Genomic DNA, 14,859 nt, shown 5'->3' on the forward strand with positions numbered 1-14,859 from the left:
TTTACTCCTACAGGGTTTTGAAGGTCCAAGTGGAGCAAAAGGTGACCTGGGAGCCAAAGGAGAAAAGGTATGAGGTTAAGATAAGGGATGTTCTCCAAGGGGGTTGCTCAGAGGTGACAAGAGTGACCCTGTGCCGAGACCCATGGCAGCGAGCAATGGGCTCTGCAGAAGGGAGCTGCTGCCCAGGGGGCCGGGAGCGGGGCTGGTGTCCCCAGCACCACTTGTCCCTTGTGCCTGGCTGCTGCATGAGGATGTGCTGCCAGCCCTGCAGTGACGTGCCACGTTCTGTTCTTCCTAGGGCACCCATGGCCCGCAAGGAGCCCAAGGGCTCCCAGGAGCCCGCGGGCAGCTCGGTGCGCAAGGCTTTGCAGGCCCCCGCGGGGCAGCTGGGCCGCGGGGAGCAGAGGTGAGGCAGCGCCGTGCCCAGGGTCGCGGGAGGGGGTCCTGCGCGGGGACACACGAGGGCTCTGTGTCACCTGGGGGGCTCAGGGTACGTCGCTGTGCCCCAGCGTGGGTCTGCGTGCTGAGCTGTGGGGGTGTCCCCTAAACCCCTGCTCTTCCCCCCATGCTGCTCCATCCCTGTTCGTTTCACTGTTCCCCACAAGGCCTCCCGCTCTGCTCCACGTGCTGGGCGAATCCCAGCCCAAAGCCCCGTGCTGGATCCTGCGGACTAAGAGAGCCCTCTAACGGTGCCTGTCTCTGTGCCGGGCAGCGCGGCGACTTCCCTCCTCTGCCCAAGCCACTCTCTGTAACCCTGTAACCTCGGCCAGTGTCCCCATCGGTGACCTGAAATCAGCCAGTGCTCCCAACTGTGCAGTGAGAGGGGAACCTTGGCAGATGCCCAAAGGGCAGATGTGGGGTTGGATTTCCCTGGGCAAGGGCAGCTTGCCGTGGGTGTCACTTCCCTAATGTTCTTGCAGGGCCTGTGTGGAGTCTCCACTTTGGATCAGCGCTGGTCTCTGTTTTGCAGGTGTTTTGAGACTGCAAAGCATTAAAAAAAATGCTTTTTTGACCTGAGCATCTCAGGCTCCGGGTGAGCTCTGCCTCCTGCAACTCTTGCTAGCCAGTACAGAGAGTTGCAATTGCTCTGGCAGCTCCAACCTGCCACCTCTTCCCTGCAGTGGAACCTGGCACCCCTTTTCCCTCGTGCAGAGCGAGCTGTCAGGTTGGACAAACACAGCCACAGATCAGTGTTTCTGCCTGAGGAGTGAGTCCTCTCTCACTGCTCATCTCGAGAGGTTTCTGGCCTCCAAGGAAAAGGGATGACATCTTCCTGCTTTCTCAGGGTATAGGATCCCCCCCCTTTGCAGGGTTTGAGGATGCCCACTCGGAGCTGTTACTGCGTTCACTCTTCAGGCTGATGAGCAGATCTACGCACCAGGATTGCAGCACGACTCCTCCTGGTGCCTCTCACACCTTGCCAAGCAGCACTGACACCTTGGATTGCTCCTACTTCTATGAGAGCTTTGCACTCCCCCACCACCCATGATCTGAATGAGCAGCCCTTGCTGGGGACGAGCGTGGGGCTGCTGCCCGACGCGCTGGGGACACTGGGTGACTGTGCCTAGCACACGCGAACTCCAGAGGGGTGACACGTTCCTCTGGCCTACTCTCCTCTCCTCTCTCCTCCCAGGGCGAAGAAGGCCAGATCGGCCCAGCTGGTCTCAACAGCAGTGAAGGGCCCAAGGTCAGTGCAGGCGTTTGCTGCGTGTCCCCCGGGGACCTCCTGGCACCACCGCAGAGCCCTTGAGGGTGCCCTTTGGTGTGGGAAGGTGGCCATGTTGACCCCAGCTCTGGTGGCCTCCATCCCACCCAGGTGGGGGTCATGCTGCGGCCCAGAGAGCAGCAGCCCCGTGTTCAGGCTGAACTGGCCCCATCTTCTGCACGAGTCCCCTTTGGAGGTCGTGACAGCTCACCTGAGTGCAGGGGCTGGCAAGACCGCCAGGGATGTCTAAAATGACTGGATTTTCCTCTGTGTGACGTTTATTAGGGAAGCCGAGGACCAGATGGCCTCAAGGGAAGCCCGGGACTGCGAGGAACCAGGGTAACTCATGGAGCTGTTGGTTACTCTTAGCTGCATCTTGGAGCTCCTTAGGCCTTGGAGATGAAAGCAGGCCTTAGAGGAGCCCTGTGGGCACATGGGCAAGGAGGGGGCACGCGAGTGGCCGTGGCCAGGCCTGCCTGCGGGTTGATCGGTGACTCCAAAGACCGGGAGAACTTCCTCTGCCCTGCTGGTGTCACCATGCCCAGGGGGATCACGAGCCCATGTATCTAAAGGCCTTCAGCACTTAGAACTTGCAGCAATCTTTCCCAAAACTAGCTCGGACCATGGGAAAGCCTCTGAATGCACGGCTTTGCTGCTGACGGAAGGATGCTTTCCATGATACTTGCTTTCTTCCAGGGCCGCACAGGGCAGCGGGGACTGGCTGGAGTTCCAGGCCTGCCAGTAAGTAAGAGACGGTCCCGTCCAGACCGCCACGCTTGTGTGTCGCGTTTAGCAGACAAGGGAGCAAACTCTCGAGTTTGGGAAATCGGGTGTCTTATGATCAGCTTCCTCTAGAAACTTCCATTATGCAGAATTTCCTGGCAAGGGAGATGCAATTAATAGTGGGGGTGAGCAGAGATCCCAGAAGGAAACGCTGTTGAGACGCTCAGTCCTGCAGAGCCATGCCAAGGGTTTCCATCCACCCTCATTTTCTTTCCCAGTGACAGAGGGAAGGAGTGGGGAGAGGCTGCTTGGGACAGGTGCCTAGAGGGGCACGGCTCGGAGATGAGGCGTGTGCGGCCGCACCGGCCGCCCGGCCTCGTGCAGCCCTTCCCGTCGCCGTCTGGGGACTGTCAGTTTGTGAGCGTCATTGGTGGCTTTTGCAAGCCCGGGTTGGGTGTGAGGAGCCGCACGGCCCACCAGTGTGGAGACCTCAGCCACGTGCGACGGGAAAGGAGGAGGAATAGGCTCCTGAGGTGAGAGCAGCTCCGATTGCATCCATCCTCCTTTGCTTTTCACGCCGCAAAAAAGCACGCTTTGTGCAAAACCTTCTGCTCTGCTACACTTAAACTGGTTGTGGAACAAAGCTTGGGCATCCTCCTATGCCAAGACCCCTCCTGCGTGCTCTAAATTCCTCCTGGGAGGCTGAAGTGCCGGCTCCAGCCCGGCCGGGGCAGTGTTTAGCTACGCTGTGGCTCTCCTCGCTGCAGGAAGGATCGGGCTGAGGTTTACATGCACTCCCAGGCCAAGGGCTGCGGAGAAGCCTGCCAAGGGCTGTTCAATACCAAGGAACAGCCACTGGCTTAGAAAGCCCCAGAGGCTCCTATAGACTAGAGGAGCATGCTAGAGATGCCAGTGCTTTGTGCTGGCCACGTGTTAATGCTCATGGCAGGGCTTGCTCGTGGCTGCTGGCAGAGAGGGCTCCTGGGCTGGCCGAGTCCGTGGTGAGTGAGCGGGTGGCTGTTGTCCGTCACGCTCCTCTCACCTGACGTGACGATCTGCTTCGCAGGGCTCGCAAGGTGCTCCGGGAGCAGAAGGCCCCGAAGGAAAGCTTGGTACACAGGTTCCCATTCCTACTCTGTACTTCAACGTCAGGCCGCTGCGCGAGGGTTGGGGCTGTGGGCGAACACCGCTCATGACGCGGGCTGCCCCGCAACGCGGCACGGCCATGGGGCTGCCCTTGGAGAGGTGGAGCCAAGCCAGGCTCGGACGCTCCTTCATACTTTGGGGATGACCCAACCTGGGCCATGGCTGGTCAACCATGGCCAGCTCTGTGTGACATTAAGAGCACAATCCATCCAGGATGAGATGAACCATTTATCTCCCCTGACTTTTGGGGGGGGTCCAGCTTTGCCAGAGCTTGCTCTGTGCTCGTTCCTGTGCCTTGCCTGCACATCTGTAGCTGTAGCCCTGGATTTGGGACTGGAAAAGGCTGGATCTTCCTCCTGGTCTTACTTGCTGCCTGCCTTATCCTGCAGGGTCTCCCAGGAGCTGGGGGCAGCCCAGGCAGAAGGGGACCGCCCGTGAGTAGAGCCGCACGCGTGTCCCTCAGAAACCCTCCCCGGCCACAGGGCAGTGGTGGTGGGGCCACAGAAAGCCCCTCAGAGCCAGACCCCCGTAGCCTTTTGGGGAGCTCCGCTTTGCATTGCCAGGACAGGATTCAAGGGAGCTCTTTGGGCAACTTCTCCCCCAGTTGTGCTGAGCTCCTGCTGCCTTTGGGTCTTCTTGGTGCCCCAGTTTGATCTTGGAGGCTGGATTATTAGCAGGTAATGCCTCAGGGGGTGGCAGCAGGTCTGACCAGCGGGCTGCAGAGATCACCCCTTCCTCTTCGTTGCTGCTCCTCTGCCTCGAACCAGCCAAAATGAGAAGTGTTTCTGCTCCGGGTCTCTGACTTTGCTGTTGGAGGTGCATGGTGCCCAACTCTCTAGATGCGCATGTGGGCGTTGTATAAATGTTTACATGCTGCTGATGTGCTTCAACAACAAGAAATCAAAGAGAGAGGGTTTGAAGTGGAAAATGCTGGTTGCATTTTCCAAAGCAAATGTGCTGTTTGCTTTGGACTCAGCCATGACGCTCTGCTCCGTTTTGGGTTGGCCTCTGACCAGGTGCCGACAGCAGTGAGTGTCTTGCCTCTCCCACAGCTCTGCCTTTTCTCTTGTCCTGATGGTATCCCCTGGGCCTGCTCCTGTCCTGCTCTTCCCCTTGATCTGCTGCCCTCTCCTGCAGGGTTTTGCTGGCGCGCAAGGCGACAGAGGCCACAGTGGGCTGCCTGGCCACATGGTAAGGAAAATTGTCTTTTGTGTTAACTCTCCCTTTACTGTAAAGTTGGGGAGAGTCAGTGGGTGTCCAGGCAGGTGCTGACTATTGTGCTGGACTGGTGCTGATGTCCCAGCAGGGATAAGGACTTGCAGGGCACCAGAGCAATGGATAGGAGCTGCCTGAAGGTCCCCTGCCCAAGAGCTGGGCTCCTGTGGGACACAGCGAATAGTTGCTGGTCCTGGGTCTGCACTCCCCAGATTTCAGGCCACCTCAAGACATATGGGCTGAATGAGCTGGCCCAAGGCTGTCCCATCCCATCTCACAAGTCCCTGAATACCCTATTAGCTGTTTTGTCTGGCACATTGTCACCCTGCTTGGTGACAGCACTGCTTGAGAGCCAACCATGTGCAGACACTGCCAGGACAGGCCACAGCAGCAGAATTTGTCCCCAGCAACTCAGTTTGGACCAGGTGATGCCTCTGCTTGGGCAGGGAGGTCTCAGCGGTGGCTCGGTAGGTCTTTTCTCCTTGCAGCCTTTTGACTAAAGCCTCCTCCCAAAACATTTCTGAAGGGCCCTCCAGGAAGACCAGGAGCTGATGGAGACCCGGGCTCACTGGGTGCAAAGGTGAGAGCGGGGAGCGAGGCTGGCTGGGCTGGCTAGAGCACAACTCCACAGCAGGTTGCAGCCACCCCTGAGCGTGGTGGACACCGCAAGGCTTTTCATGGAAGCCTGGGATCATCTCGTGGATTTGGAGGTGGATACAGGGCAGGAAAAGGTCCTTGTGCACCATGGGGTGGAGATCTCTGAGCTGTTCATGCCATGGGCAGCACCCAAACCCCCAGAGACTGCTCTGCTAAGCCCTAGGGCCACCTGTGGTTTCCTGTAGAGCGGGGACTGAGCAGCACATCCATGTCCCTGGAGAAGGGATACATTAGTGCACATCTCTCCTGGCAGGGTCTACCGGGAAAGCCTGGCTTGGAAGGACCGCAAGGACCTGTCGGCATGTATGTAAGTGACAGGCAGTATGTAAGGCAGTATGTAAGTGATGGCCATACCTGCTTAGCAAGGCCCGAGCGCTGGGGAGAGGCGGAGAGGGGACGTGGAGGTGTCAGCCAGGGCCCTTGTGGTGCTGTAAGCCCTTCTGCAGCACCCCAGTGCTGCCCTGGCCTGGCAGCTGGGGCTCTCCGAGGTATGTCCCAGCTCCAGCCTGGATGAGCACAACTTTGGGGCCGGCATTTCCAGTCTCATCCTGATGTATCCTGCTGGGATTGTGGGGCGCATTTTCCAAGTCCTCCTGCCTCAGTGGAGAAGGTGTGGAGCCAGGGAGCGGGGACACGAGCTATGCTTTGTATTACTGGTGAAGGAGGGAAACTGCCATGAGCACAAGACCTTTCTGTGTAAAATGAAGTAAGATTAACTTTGGGTAAGAATGATGACAGAGCCAAAGCAACTGAGTTTATGAAGCCCCGATCCCTAGAGAGGACTGAACCTCAGCAATCTCCTTATCCCATAACCTGGATGTACCATAACCTGTATCCTGTAACCTGGATGCATCTCTGCTGACCCAACAACATGGTGCTCTCCCCAGGGCTACCCAGGACCTGTTGGTGACAGAGGGAAACCAGGACCCAGGGGAGAAAAGGTAGGATGGGGAAACCCAGCAAGAGAAGCAGCCCAGGGCAGCCGGCCAGGCAGCTCGTGCTCCCAGCCGGGTGCTGGACGTGCCACGGAGTGCTGAGCTGTGCCGGCCGGGCAGGGGGGACTGTGCAGCCAGCCCGGCTCTGCAGCTTTTGCAACCATGTGCTCTCGGTCTGGGGCTTTTATTCCTGCTGCTTTGCATTTGTCTTCTGGCTCAGTGAGGGGGGATTTCAGGGGATGTTACTGAATAAGTTTTCAGATTTTTTGTTTTTTTAAATGAGAACAATTTCTAGGAGAAACATGGCTGGCAACGCAGCTACTCAGCTGGCTCCGCTATGGGGCAAACAGGCTGCTCTCAGCTGTTTAATTCCCCAAAACCTGCCTCTTCATAAGACACAGGGCTCCCCTTCTTGCCCTTAAGAGCTTATAGAAAGTGCAGCAGAAAGGAAACCGGTCTTGCCTCCTATCAGGGAGAAACTGGAGCCCAAGGCCTGCCAGGATTCCCAGGAAAAACTGGTCCCAAGGTGAGTGCTGCTTGCTGCCCTGCAGCAAGCCCTGCAGGCCACTCTGCCTGCACCAAGGAGCTTGGCCGGCACTGCATGGGGCAGGGAGGGGAGCTGCTGCCCGGGGAGATACTCTGCAGCGTGGGCCGGGGTCTCGTGGTGCCCGGCGGCTCTGGGGGTGGCGCGTGGGCACGGGGCTCATCCAGGGTCTCCTGCGGTTCAAGGCAGAGCCCTGCTGTCTTGGTTAGTGCAGGGGGGCTGCAGTACGTGGGGCTGACGAGTCTCTCCCTCCCCCAGGCCCTGCCAGGCCACCCTGGCCCGAGAGGTCCTCCCGGCTTCCAGGTGGGTCCCAACACTGTAACGAGTTTTGTGTGACTAGCCCACATAAGCTTGTGTGTCCCCCACATAAGCTTGTGTTACCCATGACATTAATGGTGCAGAGAACAGCAGGGACGGGCAGGTCCCTAGTCCCCCTTGCTGTTGTCCCGCTGGACTTGGTGCATGGATCTCTTGCGGGTGGCCAGAGCACATGGGACTTGTCCGAGCAAAGCCTGGTTCTCTGCACCCTGCACAGCATCCCCAACACCATCTCCCCTCCCTGCCATGACCACACTATGGAAAACCCATCTCGTTTCAGGGAAGACCAGGTGATCCAGGTCCTCGAGGGCTTCCAGGGCTGCCTGTAAGTGGAAGAGCTGTAACTTGTGGAGATGTTCTGTAGGCTGAACATAAGCAACGTCCAATGTGGTATCACATAGGTGCCCATTCTGGCAACAGCTGCGCAGCTGGGCTGGCCGTGAGGCTCAATAAAGGAGCAGAATAAGATCCAAGCCCCATAGAGGTAGCCAGGTGATGACAAGGTGCATATGTAGACCACAGTGCTTTCCTGCACCTGCAGTGATCTATCTCTGCATGACAAGATTACCAGCACCCTGCCAGGCTCAGGTGGTGCTCTTATAAACTGCATGGTAGCCAGGTTGCTTCAGACGTGGGATTTCACTCTTCCCCCCCTGCCTACACCAGTGCCCAAAGAGAGAGGCTGCAGAATTCCCTGTGTTTTGGGATGCCTGACTGCCCTTTTGCTCTTGCAGGGTGTTCCCGGCATGCAAGGACTGGATGGCATTCCCGGGAAACCTGGTTTGGCAGGAGAAACAGGGGTTTCTGGAAGGAGTGGGGCTGCTGGCCTGCCTGGGTACCCAGTAAGTTCAACTGTGGTTCTTTTGGTTGATATTTGACAAAACATTTAATATTGGAGCAAGGAAGGTTGTTGCTTGGAGGCTACTGGGGAAGCAGGGTGGCTTGGCACAACCCAAGGGCTCTGTCCACCCTTACCCTGCACAGGGTGCCCAGAATATGTCCACTCTGCTCGTCCTCGCACACTGCTTTGTTGGCCAGTGCATTCTCCACAAACCTTGTGGTGAGGTTCCTATGGTTCCTCTTAGCTCCCAGTCTCTGCAGTGCCTTCACTACTCTTTCCTCCATCTGTTCATCGATGCCTTAGGTTGGGCTTTTCAAATCTGCTTTCAAATCTGATTGTTCAGCACCTTTGCCATAAAGTTGCCTTGTTTCTTTGCTCTGGTTGCAAGGGTGTTTGTTGGCATGGATCAGGCAGCGGGAGCTCCCCAAAGTGCCTGCACAAAGGGCAGGAAGAGGGAAACTAGTGCATGAGTCTTGACAAGCTGGGGACTGGCTCGTCTGCCAGCAGGGATGTGGTGTGCTGGTCTCTCATCCAAGCCTGGAGCTGCAACCACCTGCTGAATGCCTTGTTGTTAATACAGGCTGTTTGTTCTCAGGGCCGGGAAGGTGTAGGTGGACCTGAAGGGCCTGTGGGGAGGAAAGGAGAGAAGGTAAGAAAAGAGGCCTTTTGGTAGCCCTCATCATTCCCGTCCATGTATGCAGTTCACATCTGTGCTTGTCAGGAGCTAGTCAGGCAGGGCAAAGATTCATGTGATGCTCTGCTGATGCTAAAGGTTATTTTCCTCCTACATTTCCTCCTCTGGAGCAGTGACCCTGCTCAGGGTCTCCAGGAGCCATCCTGAACACAGGCTTTCCCAAACTGCTGTCTTTGAGATGGACAGAGGTGCATGAGCATCTATGAGAAACAGGGGGGGTTGAATGTGAAGTAGTCCAGGCCTTGCCACTGGATAATTTGGAGGGATGGAGATTTATAAGCTTGATGCAATGTGAGAGAAGAGCCTGGCAAGCCTGCCTGGTGACAGTGATCTGTGGCATCGCGTGGGTCGGGGCAGGGGGCTGTCTGCAGGGACCCTTGCTGAGGACAACCACAGCTGCTTGTTTCTGCCCATTTCCTCTCCCAGGGCGATGCAGGTGATCCCGGGGAAGCCGGCATCAGTGGGCTGGATGGAGAACAGGTAGGTCAGCTCACAAACCTGTCTCCCCTCCTCCTGGTACTGCTCTCCCAGAGCTCTGTCTCCAGGGAAGGAGACAGAACGTAGAAGGTCAGGTCCATGTTACCTGATTTAAGGACTTTGTGCAACAGGGACAAATCAAAGCACAAGCAAGATGGGAACTAATAATCTGCTCAGGAAAAGACACCATTGGAAAGTCTGATGAGATGAAACATTAGAGCATGGGGACTTCCCGGGCTGACTGTGCTGAGGTGGTGTCATGGAGCCCCATATGTGCTGGTGGTGGGGAAAACCCATGGCAGTAATGGGATGGTTGTGTTTTCCTGCAGGGAGCACCAGGCCTGCTGGGAGTGGAAGGTCAGCCAGGACGCAGAGGCGAGCAGGTCAGTTCCTGCGGGGTGCTGAGGGTGGCAGGTGCCACGTGCGCCAACCTTGTTGGTGGCAGAGGGTTTCCCCTGGCCCCACCACCTCTCTCGGCTCTGCTGCAGATGCATGAGGTGGCACTCAAGGTGGCCTCTCTGCTGCTGGATCCCTCTGTGCTGCTCCCATCTGTCACTGCCACACAATCCTTCTGGGAGACTTGCATGCACCAGAGATTTTGGTGCTGATCTCCCATCAAGTGCAGACACGCACCTAAAACCATGCAGGGCTTTTTCACATGCCTGTGCTTGGGGATTTATGTTGCTCGTTATGGTGGGGAAGGGCAGGGTTCCCTCAAAACTTTGGTACCTGGAACAAGGTAAAATAGGAGGGACTGTATGGTGAGAAATAATACATGTACAGTAAGGCAGACCCAGGATCAGCTAGGAAAGTCAGCCAGAAATAATACTGGTGATCGTCTTCCTTTCCAGGGAGAGGCAGGAATCCCTGGAGCTCCAGGCATCAAAGGTGGTCCTGGGGAGCAAGGGGACGATGGGCCGAAGGGGCCATCCGGGAGACCCGGAGAGCAAGGGAGAGAGGTACGTGTCCTGGCTGATGCTGCAGCAGCTGCTGCTGCCTGCTGGCTTTCTCAGTGTCTGCGTTGTGCTCTGCCAGCCCCTGGGATTGCTCTGGGGAAGAAGGTGTTAGCCCTGAACAGCCTGTACATCCTGCTGTGGACAAGGTTTGGGCTCCCCTTGCTATAGGGGAAGATGCTTCTTCAATGTGCTAGTTACTTGATTCCTGCTTGCTTTTGGATTGGCATGGGTCATAGCTACAAGTAATTTTGTGGTTCAGTTGTGCACCTGGTAGACCTGATGGCTTTGCAGAATCTGCAGCATTTTTCCCAGAAAAAAAGAATCCCAGCCAGAGGAGGATATTAAAGTTCATGCAGGTCAAAACCTGGCTTCTAAATAACCAAGAAAGCTTCAAGTACATCTGACTGGGACAAGACCGGGGGAACATTCGTTGCATCTGACACTTACGTTCCCTCTCCTGACAGGGTGATGTTGGTAATACTGGAGACCCGGGTGAGCCAGGACTCCAGGGACAAAAGGTGAGCAATGCCTCTTGCCCGTGTTTTTTCTAGCATCTTATAGTCTGCTTATCCTCCTTAGTTTGCCATAGAGGAGGTAGAAGCAGGGCATGGATATCCCCAAGACCTGTTAAGTGGCTAAAAGCCCCTGGAGATACTGGGGACTGCAGCCTCTTTAGACATGACATTAAAGCCTCTCCTGTAAGTGCTAACGGGTGCGTGTCTCATGTCCGTGGCACCCAGTGAGAATCTGAAATATGTTGTCATAATGCAGAAGTTCTTCCTTTTTCCTCTTGTGCTGACATCTTTGTCTTCATTCCTGGCTAGGGAGATGTTGGCCTTAGGGGTCTTCCTGGAGTGCCTGGACAAGGAGCTCCTATGGGGGACATTGGAGGAAAAGGACATAAAGGAGAAAAGGGCCAAGAAGGTTTGCTGGCAAGTACAGAGATGGAATCATTGAAAACCCACAGGGCTTTCAGCATCTCCCTCAGGCTGACAGTTCTGCTGCAGGGTCATTAGGAGTGGGACTCACCCCAGCAGGAAACGTAGGAGCTATAGAAAGTACTAGAAATTGGGAAATCTCCATAATTGAGAAGTTTTACATCTCAGGGGCATGCCACCAAATTTGGCTGTAGTCGACAACAAAGGGCATGCTTTGGTGCATCTATCCCTGTGTGAGTATTTGGGCAGAAAAACAGCCCATTTACAGAAAGAATCAAATTTTGCGTGTGGAGATAGTTATCTGACCTGGTAAGAAAAATCTTTCTTTTTATGGGCTTTTGCATTTGTCTCAAAGCTAGATTTCAGTATCTATGAGATCTCGGTGTGTCTTGCCAGGAGCCTGATCCACCCACAACTCCACGTTTCCTGCATGTTGGGTGAACTTGTCTGACCTTGAAATCCCCTTCTCTCCAAGCAGGAGTGTCCATGAGGCTCAACTGTTGGGGTTTTCTTTTCTGTATGTGTCTGTGGTCTTGGGGTGGAAAGAACTGTCATTGCCCGTTGGGTTGCTCCATGGGCAGCTTTCCTGTGAATCTGCTGATTTTTGTCTCCTTGGGGCTACTGGCCAGAAGAAAACAGCCGCCAGCCCCTTTTGCTGGTCAGCCTGGGCTAGCATTTCCTTCAGCCAAACTGCAGCCTCCTTTGGGCTTGCTCTGCCAGACTCCTGTGAGCGTTACCCCCTCTCTGCCCCAGGGCCAGGTTGGTGTTGCTGGAGGCGCAGGACCTGCTGGAGCCAGAGGACAGTTTGTAAGTCACAGCTCCCTCAGGTGGGAGCTGAGGGCACGTGTGTTACTGGGTTTCCAGTTGTGGCTGAAGCCTGGTTTGGTTAAGGCAGTGAGACTCCTCTTCTTGTACCCTGCACAGGGTGCAACGGGCCTCCGAGGTCTTCCTGGGCTCGACGGTCCCGAGGGAGCGAAGGTACTGAGGAGTGATGGTTCGCGTCCCTTATCTCTTGCTGAAACACCCTTCCAATGGGAGAATGAATTTAGCAAGGACTTTTCAGAAGACCATGAAGAGTGTCCTGTGGTTTGGGCACCTAAAGCACCTCCTGCCAGGGTGTTTGGACCTGCAGCTCCCCTTGCAATAAGTGGGCTCCGCTTCTGGTGGAGAGTCAGTGAAGTCCCCTGGGTTTGCAGGTGCTCCCCTCTTTCCCAGCTTTTCTCCAAGATCTGGTTTCTGGTCTTAGTTGGAAGGAGAGCTCTCTAACAGGGCAAGGTGTTCCCGATCCTGCAAGGACCTGACTCAGGGGGACAGGGCAAGGGACGGTCCCTTCCTCCTGGGAGCTGGTTCAGCAAGACCAGGGAGGCGTTTCCCTGTGGCGATGGCGTGGAGCTGGGAGGACAGAGCTGAACTCGTGTCCATTTGTTCCCCAGGGAGATCCAGGACCACGGGGCATGGACGGACCCGCTGGTGCTGCCGGATGGGAGGTACTGATGTCCTGGGGGCTCTCCCAGACTTCACCATTTCCAGCACAAAATGAATTCAAAGGATGAATTGCCCATTAACTGCCGGTTCCAAGGGTTTCAGGAGGGAGGAGAGATTTATAATGTCTCCAATCTTGGCACTGACTTTTCAGACATACTATGACCCGTTTAATTCAGTGATCAGGATCCCTTTGAAAAATCAACTCTTGCTATCACAGCACTTTTTTCAACTAAAACTCATTTACAGAAAAAAAAAGGCAAAATCAAAAGAAAAATCCATAGATTTCAATGAAATAGTAAATTCCAGTCAAATATTTTGTTCTTGCCAGTCTGGAACAAGTTCTCATTTCCTGAAAATCTGTGAATTATGTCATTTTGGGATGGCTAGAGTTTATTACCCACCTCCAGTTGCCACCCCCAGTAAAAATACTGCTTTTGGCACTGACTGAGTGGAGCCCTCCTCTCTGGGGACGATGGCTGCTAGTGCTTTTGGGACAAGGCAGTTCTGCTAGAGCCTGGTGAGGGAGCTGCCTCCCAAGGCACCCGTCGTAAGTGATGCCCCCTTAGCCAGCTGGATTTTGTGTGTAGGGGAGGATGCTTAAAATACAGGGAGAGGGCCTGGGTGTGAAAGCCGTGAGGGGGATGGATTTCTCCTAAATCCTCCATGTCACTGCAGGGAGTCACAGGCGATACCGGAGTAAAGGGAGATCGAGGCAAACCTGGTCCTGTGGTGAGTACTTCGGTGTAAAAGTATTTAATTTTTAAACATGTTTAAAAAATACTTTAAAATATTTAAAGTGCTTAAAATACTTTAAAATATTAAAGTATTTAAACATTTTGTGCTGCATGGCACAAGAGACCTATATAAGGATATCTGTAAGGACTTGCTTTAGATAAATACTTTTGTAACCAAGTCAACATTTTCTTGGTTTCTTTAGAACTATAGTTCCTTAAAGGTGTTTTGATATAGCTATTAAAAAGATGTGGAAAAGAGTGGGTGCAGTTGTACAGTTAAGGCTCATTTATCAGGGCTGCCTGGAGTGGGTCCAGTGCATGCGGCTCTCCTGTCTGCACAACAAATCTGCTGGTGCTCAGATCTGCAGGCCAGCCAGGGATGCTCTGCTAGCCCAGGACACCCTCTCACGTGTATTTGTCGCTGCTGGTTAGGTGTCTGCTCGTGGTGGTGGCTGATCAGCCCCTTCCCAGCACAGGCTGAGCTCTACTGCACCAGGTTTCTTGGTTATAGACGTTCTCCACCTCAACTGGAGGGATAAATCTTGTCTGGGTCCCAGTTTTCCTACGCTGCAATGCCCTGTGCCCCTAAGTCTCCTGCAGAAATGGATGGATATTTGGGAGGCAAACGAGGGAATGGGAGCCAGCCCCCCGTCTGGGTCAGGTCTGTAACTGCTGCCTCTCTTTTCTGTGTACACCAGGGCACAGCGGGTGCCCGGGGAGGAAAGGGCCTCCCCGGCTTCAAGGGCTACTCAGGGCCTGAAGGTGGCAAAGGAGCTGCGGGAGCGAAAGGAGAGCTGGGCCAGCAGGTAACGTGTCTCACCTTCCTGCTCTCCACGGAGGTGACAAGGGGACCTCCCAGCAGGGTGGCTCGCTCTGCAGCTCCAGTGCCTGGGGTTTCGCTCAGCCTCCTTCCTCCAGCTCCCAAATTTCCCCTCTTGCAGCATAGTAGGATGGAGTGGATGGTCACTCCATCCACAGCATCCCCGGTTGGGTCTGCGAAGCCTTGAGCACTGTACTGAGCTCTGCATGCAAACCCCAGTTCTTTGTGTTGCTCACCAATGGAAAAATGACTTACCATGTCATTTAGTCTGGCAGAAATCCATAAAAACTGTTTTTAATAACCTTGCTGCTCTATGGATCTGAACCTCTTGGGGCACAGGGGAATTGGTAGGTGGATCAAGCTTCCTGACTCCAAAGTGACTGGTATTTTAGAGAGAGAGAAACTGAGGCATCAACATCATAGAAGGGGCTATGGGGTCGAGGTGCCGAGCTGGTCTGTGTGGACCTTCCATGTGGAAGTGCCTCAGTGCAGGGGAGAAACATGGGGCAGAGCCCATACCCTTCAAAAGGCAACCAGCTCTTTTCCTGCCTTCCCCCAAATAACCTGGAACTGATGTCAAGTCAATTTTTTGTCTTCACATGGATTCAGGGTCCTCTTGGGTCACCAGGCGAGGCTGGAGCACCAGGGTTAAGTGGCACCAAGGTGAGTGG

The 14,859-nt window shown here is 55.0% G+C and overlaps 1 protein-coding gene across 1 annotated transcript in view; it reads left to right on the forward strand.

The window, feature by feature from the left end:
- The window catches only part of LOC104568718 (uncharacterized), an 81,885-nt gene that overhangs the window by 59,520 nt on the left and 7,506 nt on the right, over positions 1-14,859 (forward strand). The window contains exons 27-53 of the mRNA XM_088523293.1: positions 14-67; positions 299-406; positions 1,634-1,687; positions 1,991-2,044; positions 2,402-2,446; positions 3,495-3,548; positions 3,964-4,008; positions 4,712-4,765; positions 5,316-5,369; positions 5,700-5,753; positions 6,334-6,387; positions 6,854-6,907; positions 7,184-7,228; positions 7,524-7,568; positions 7,978-8,085; positions 8,680-8,733; positions 9,205-9,258; positions 9,585-9,638; positions 10,107-10,214; positions 10,676-10,729; positions 11,036-11,143; positions 11,903-11,956; positions 12,074-12,127; positions 12,583-12,636; positions 13,310-13,363; positions 14,067-14,174; positions 14,798-14,851. Coding sequence (XP_088379419.1) covers positions 14-67; positions 299-406; positions 1,634-1,687; positions 1,991-2,044; positions 2,402-2,446; positions 3,495-3,548; positions 3,964-4,008; positions 4,712-4,765; positions 5,316-5,369; positions 5,700-5,753; positions 6,334-6,387; positions 6,854-6,907; positions 7,184-7,228; positions 7,524-7,568; positions 7,978-8,085; positions 8,680-8,733; positions 9,205-9,258; positions 9,585-9,638; positions 10,107-10,214; positions 10,676-10,729; positions 11,036-11,143; positions 11,903-11,956; positions 12,074-12,127; positions 12,583-12,636; positions 13,310-13,363; positions 14,067-14,174; positions 14,798-14,851 — 1,692 coding nt within the window. The remainder of the gene's footprint in view (positions 1-13; positions 68-298; positions 407-1,633; positions 1,688-1,990; positions 2,045-2,401; positions 2,447-3,494; positions 3,549-3,963; positions 4,009-4,711; positions 4,766-5,315; positions 5,370-5,699; positions 5,754-6,333; positions 6,388-6,853; positions 6,908-7,183; positions 7,229-7,523; positions 7,569-7,977; positions 8,086-8,679; positions 8,734-9,204; positions 9,259-9,584; positions 9,639-10,106; positions 10,215-10,675; positions 10,730-11,035; positions 11,144-11,902; positions 11,957-12,073; positions 12,128-12,582; positions 12,637-13,309; positions 13,364-14,066; positions 14,175-14,797; positions 14,852-14,859) is intronic.

Source organism: Tinamus guttatus, unplaced genomic scaffold (genome assembly GCF_059628265.1).
Source record: "Tinamus guttatus ecotype Peru unplaced genomic scaffold, ASM5962826v1 Tinamus_guttatus_pri_ptg000177l, whole genome shotgun sequence".
Classification (NCBI taxonomy): domain Eukaryota; kingdom Metazoa; phylum Chordata; class Aves; order Tinamiformes; family Tinamidae; genus Tinamus; species Tinamus guttatus.